Raw genomic sequence first — 6076 nt, 5'->3', positions numbered from 1 at the left:
GGTAACATGTTTGTGTACCTGTGAGTTGAAAACCATTTGCTTTTCTTGGTAGTTTAAACTAATTAGGGAAAAAAAAAAAAAGATAATCTACTGCTTTAAATACCTCTCCTTGATATATCTGAATTTAAGTCCATCGCTGTCTCCCTCAGTGTCTTCAGAACTCATCCAGTGACATAAAGTTAGTTGCAGAAAAGATGATTTGGTGGGCAAATAAAGACCATCTTCCCTCACTGGATCCTCAGACAATTAAACCAATTCTCAAAGCGCTCCTGGACAACACAAAGGACAAAAACACCAGCGTAAGAGCCTACAGTGACCAAGCTATTGTCAACCTTCTGAAGATGAGAGCGGGTGAAGAAGTGCTTGAGGTACGAGACAGAAGGAAATGTAATCATTGGTTTAAGGCTGCGTCGTGTTGCTCTGCATGTGGTTGTGTTGTGTTCAGAATGTGCTGCCAGCCTTTTATGAAGTAGGTGGAGTGGGACATTCCCATTTGCACTTAAGCCTTCATCAATATTCTAATGCTCAGCAATGAGAAATAAGCAATACTGATACTGTACAACCTTACAGTTGTAAGTATTAACAAAATACTTATTACAGTATTAATACTACAGTGTAGTATTAATAAAATCAATGTATTTAACATACCTCCCCTCCTTGCTTTCAAATGGCCTTAAGCCTTTACTGTGCTGTAGCTGCCTTCGCTAAGACTGCTAGCTTTTATCAGTTGTATACTCCTACTGCAGTACTAGGGGTGCTGGAGTGTATTTTAGGGTGGACTGCTTTGTACATCCACTGCCAGACCTCTTTTCTTAGTGGCTTTTGGATAGTCCTCATGTCTGGAATTGCAAAACCAGATGAAGGACTTGGGTATGTGTGAAAGATTTTACACAAGTACGCGTGTCAGGCACTTATATTTACTCTTATTTTGCACAGTATGTCCTAAGGAATTGGTAATTGGTGTTGTCTTCCTTCCACAGTCAGTTTCCAAGATTCTGGATGCTGCCAGCTTGGAGCTTCTCAATGAAAGCTGCAGGAGATCCCTGAAGAAGCTGGCTGGCCAGGCCGACTCTGATGAACAGATAGATGACACTATACTGACGTGATAAAGCTCTGTAAGACAAGAAAACGCTGAACCAACCGCTGCATCAGCATTTCAACTCAAACACCTATTTAAAATGTTTTCATTTTTGAAAATGTTAATTCTGATGGGGTTTCATGAAAAGGACTCCCAGAGAGTATTTTAGTATTGAATACACCAAAATAGCCTTAATTAGACCCACATTACCTGAAAATTGAAAATTTGGTCCCCTTTTTGAAACAGATAATGCACAAGAAATACTAACCAGTACTCGTAAATCCTGGCCAATTGTGAGATGTGGCTAGAGCACATCAGGCTTCAACTCTGGTGACACCTATTTTCTTCCCAGGGTCTGTGCAAAAACTCCAGTACTGGAAGTATTGTTGGTTTTTCCACAGACCCTGTGAAGCAGGAATAGAACTCAGTGACAATGAAAGCGTCGTGTTTTTGTGTACTGCTACCTTGCTGCTTGTGACGGTTCTGAAGACTCAAAATCCCTGTAAAACAGAGTATTTAAAATAGCCTTAGAAACTACAGATGCGAAAGGGGGATTAAATGCAGTCTGTTTGAAGAAGGAACATTTAATAAAGGCTCTGACTTTGATCCTTTTGGTGTAAACTGTTCTTTTTACAAATTCATTTGTCAACAACCTTATACTGTGATTTACTTTTTGGCCCTGCTTTTTCTAGAGCATAGTTTGTAGAGTGGGTTGTGCTGTAATCTATAAAAACCTTTCGCAGAACTGAGGCAAGCTAGGGTTTAAAAGCAAGGCACAACTGACATTTACTGAAATTTTAAGTAATTACTCCTATTAGTTTCCAAAGTATTTTTGACTACAGACAGCTTTATGGTTATTCAACTTGTGGAAAGTCCTTGATTTTTATGCCTTCAAGGGCTTCATAAGATACTTGGCACTTCCAACACTGAAAGATTTTTTTCTGGTCAGTAGGCTGTACTGCTGCAGGAAAGCAGTATTTTATTTTACCTGGCCATACACGTCTTTTAAAATAATTGTTTTAATTTACTAATACCTTTTCTGTCATTCGATGGAAATAGTGAAAATCTTGCTGCAGAATACAAGTTTTTAGAAAGAAAAATGAGCTTTATGTTCTATGTAAAGTAATAGTTAAGTAAGCCTTGCCTATTTTATGAAACTACACAACAACTGGTTGCACCTGAGAAGCCAGAGCAGTAGGATTTGTTGTTTCAAGTGGGTGGGTGATGTGTTTGTTGGGGGAAGTCTTCCTGGCATGTTACTCTGGCTGGCTCAAACCATGATGAAGGGAGAAAACAATACTACACATCATAACATTTGAAAGCATAAAATGTAACCACATGGTAACACACATTCTGTTAGAAGCAGTTTACTCAAATGTGGCAGTAGCAGCAAACAGAACATTTTATCTTTACCGTACTCATGCTCAGTGTGTTACAATCTCAAGTTGGTATTTGGGAGCACTGTGCTTTGAACAGGTCAGAAGTACAAGAACATGTCAGATCGTTCTTCACGTTATGGCAGCTCTCAGGCCCGTGGTATAGGCTCCTGGCAACAGATTTGCTGTAGGGAGTCAGTCGAATACTGTTGGAAGAGACTTGGGAAAACCAGCTATTTTACCCCTAATCTAAGACAGACTCAGCTTTAACTGAACTGATTTCCATATAATCGGTTTTTACAGCACTGTATGATGGAGATTCCATAACCTTTCCAGGCCATTTCATTACACCAACTTTTCAGACTGTCAGAGTTTACCTTGTGTCTAAAAATCTTCCTTGCTGCTACTTGAGTCCCCCAGTGCTTGTCCTATTCTCACAGACATTGAAACCAGCTCATTTTTGCAACAACTGCATTGCATCATCACTTCAGTGTTCTTAACCTTGGATAAAACAAGTTTAGATTTTTAAGTCTTTTCTCATTGATTTTTCACATTTTTGTTTACCATGTTTGTTCCATTTTTCACATTTTTGTTTACCATGTTTGTTCCATTCCGATTCATTTTTGCCTTGTGGTGTCCACTGCTGGACCAGGTCTTCTAGGGGCGAATATTAGCTTGCAAGCCATGTGTAACACCCTTGTCTATCCCAACACTGTGGGATAGACACAGTGGTGTTGGTGTGTTTTGTGATTAGCTATGAAGCCAAGCTACAAAGTTGCTCTTCAGCTATTTACTTCCAATCTTGTACTTATGCAGGTGACTGCAGTATCTCCCAGTTGGTCTTACCAAAATTGTATTCTGCTTATTTCATAACATTTCTCTGCATCCTAAAGTGGGCTTTAATTCTGATTTTTGCCTTCCAAAATACTTGCAGATCTTAAACCACCTTAAAACTATGTATTTTGCACTGACTTGGTAATAATCAGAAGTGAAGACTCAAACACTCTTAAGGATCTGGCAGTCTCAGAGCACTGGAATTAGTTTCACCTATAATGAATAAGGTATTTTTTGGGATAACAGGAACAGCACTTAAACTATTCAATGCAAAAACTTTTATGCACTGAAACATGTACACAAAGTACATGTTTGTACATTTTATACCATTAAAAAATTACTACATAGGTGGCAAAAAGCTCCATAGTTGTATTGGAATCACTTCATTTCACACAGGAAGGAAGACAAAAATTGCAAGTTCAGGTTAAGAATGGCTGTTTGAGCCCCCATCATGGGGTGCTTTTCTTACCTGTTTTATCTCAGATTCTGATGCTCCGCATAAATATGTGAAAGAAAATTACAGTTAAATAGAGGCCAGTTTATTAGCTTGTTAATTTTAGCCAATAAGATCTTTTGCTATTATGCGTATTTTGATGATTTGTATTTTCACCTTCTATAGTAGCAAGTGGAAAAACTCAATTATTTTTCCCAAGAGCAGCTGAGTTTCTGCACTCAGTTTAGTTTGTTTCTGAGAGGGAGGAGTAAAAGGTAGGAGCTCAATTGCACTTATTGAGAATATGCTAATCTTTCAATTACAGTGAAACACTGAATTTGGATTTGATAGCTACTTTTTGCTAAACTATTTATACATTACAATACAATACATCAGGGAGAAAATACCCATAATTTTCACCAGAACGTGAGATCTGATAAATGGATTGTGCCAACTTGGAGACTAAAGAATTAATTTTTTTCTCATTTCAAATATCTTAAAAATACCAGTTGTCAGTTAAAAGATAATTTTTCCCCACAACTGACTGTAATAACATGTTTGAACTGTCAAGCAACTGCCTCTGAGTGACAGCTGAACTGTGTATATTTCAAGATCAAAAAATAATTTATAAGAGATGTTTAAACCTACAAGGTTCTAAAAATTTCAATGGAAAAGAGAAAAATGTGAAAGCATAAAATAGTAATTTTTTTTAGGTAAATCAGCAATAAAATAATAAATAAAATAATAATAAAAAGGTACTGTCCATTTTATTAGGTAACATCATGGTGGCTCATACTTTTCACATGATGAGGTTTCATGAGCTTAAAAATAAACATAATAGGAGTCATTGTCATTGGTGGTTTAAGCTGGTGGTTTGTATGCCAGGTTTAAGGGATCTCCCTGCAGCTACACTGCATCCTTAGTCACCCTGATGCTTGGGGCCCACTGGGTTACATGCTGGGCAGCCCAAGTGCTTTAGTGGGTTGGGTGAGAATGAATTGGTGTAGCACTGGGCTGGGTTTGGGCTAGCTGCAAACCCTTTTCTAGCTGAGTTCCTGTGAGCCCAAGGCTGTTAAATACACACTTATGTCTGTAACACTCCAGGCTTTTTCCTGCTCCTCAGCTACATCATGCACTTGAGGGTAATGCAGAATGAACTCCAGGATGTGGTGTTCAAAATGTGTGAGCTGCAGAGTGTGTGTAAGATGGAGGTCATCTAAGTGGATTTCAGGATGTGTGGGACTTGACAGGGGTGAGCTCTGGAGGCCAGAATACTTTGAGAATAAGGGAGGGTTTATAATTAAAACCACTGATATTAGCCATATTGCTGATGAGAAGTATTTAGAAGATGTATTTAGAAAATTTCATCTTCAACCGAGACATGCTATTTTAGCCATACTGGGTTCTCTCCATATGAATTCCATGCAAACTGGACAAATATAACGGTGGAATCATACCACAATATCCTATGCAAAAGAAATAGGAAATTAGAATTGGTCAGAGACAACTGCCTTAAAATATATTCTTATTCCTCTTAACCAAACCCTATTGTATAAATCCAGTCTACAGCTTTTATGTTAAGTGAAAAAGAATATTGCTAAAAACTGCTCACAGTTGTGGCTGGAAAGCATTTCTGGTTTCCAGCTAGTCCAACCCCTGTGCTCAAAGCCCAGTCAAGTAAAGCAGGCTGCTTGGGGCACTGGCTAGGCTGGTGGGACTCTTTCACTTCTCTTGGATCATCTTTTCTGGTGTATGAACACCCACCCTGTCACTGACATGGTTTGCAGTGGTGATGTTCCCGTTTTCAATCTTTTACTTAGGCTTGGGTCCTGTCAAAAAGATCTTCAAAGTAGGTGCATGTTAACGAAATACTTGTGTCAATAAATTGTAAACTTACATTGAAATTTAAAACAACTTAGCTCATCTAAATCATGTCAATATTTTGGTTTGAGTCTATGCTAAACTAAGATTACTTTTAAGACAGATGCAATAGCTAGCATGCTGCCTTTTGTTATTGTGTTTTTATGTATTTATCACCAAGCCTTAATAACCAGGAAAAGAAAAAGCAACTGACACATTCGACATCAAAACCCTGCCTTGTTTGATCTCAGGTGTTTGAATACCAGTAAGAACAAACATTTTTGTAGAAAGTCATCAAAAAGAAAACCAGCACTTTTATGGCGCTGTGTCCACCTGGAGGCGGAGATCATCGCGTTAAGGGATGAGAGTCTTGCAGTTAAGAGTTCTGTTTGGAACTGTGAACTTGGGCTGTGTTTGGTGCAGGCACAGCTTCTGTGTGTGAGTTAAGTAAGGCCTTTCTGAGCCACACACACACACTTCTGGATTAAAACCTCT

The 6076-nt window shown here is 38.5% G+C and overlaps 1 protein-coding gene across 2 annotated transcripts in view; it reads left to right on the top strand.

The window, feature by feature from the left end:
* The window catches only part of GCN1 (GCN1 activator of EIF2AK4), a 42422-nt gene extending 40738 nt beyond the window's left edge, over positions 1-1684 (top strand). For both annotated transcript variants that reach the window (XM_062631193.1, XM_062631192.1), the window contains exons 57-58: positions 150-368; positions 981-1684. In XM_062631193.1, coding sequence (XP_062487177.1) covers positions 150-368; positions 981-1106 — 345 coding nt within the window. In that variant the 3' untranslated portion in view covers positions 1107-1684. The remainder of the gene's footprint in view (positions 1-149; positions 369-980) is intronic.
* Positions 1685-6076: the final 4392 nt, after the last annotated feature.

This window comes from Pezoporus occidentalis, unplaced genomic scaffold, assembly GCF_034315485.1.
Source record: "Pezoporus occidentalis ecotype Australia unplaced genomic scaffold, CSIRO_AGI_Poc_V1 ctg37, whole genome shotgun sequence".
Taxonomy (NCBI): Eukaryota; Metazoa; Chordata; class Aves; order Psittaciformes; family Psittacidae; genus Pezoporus; species Pezoporus occidentalis.
The sequence above is the reverse complement of the archived record's forward strand: the minus strand, read 5'-3'. Positions and strand labels throughout refer to the sequence as shown.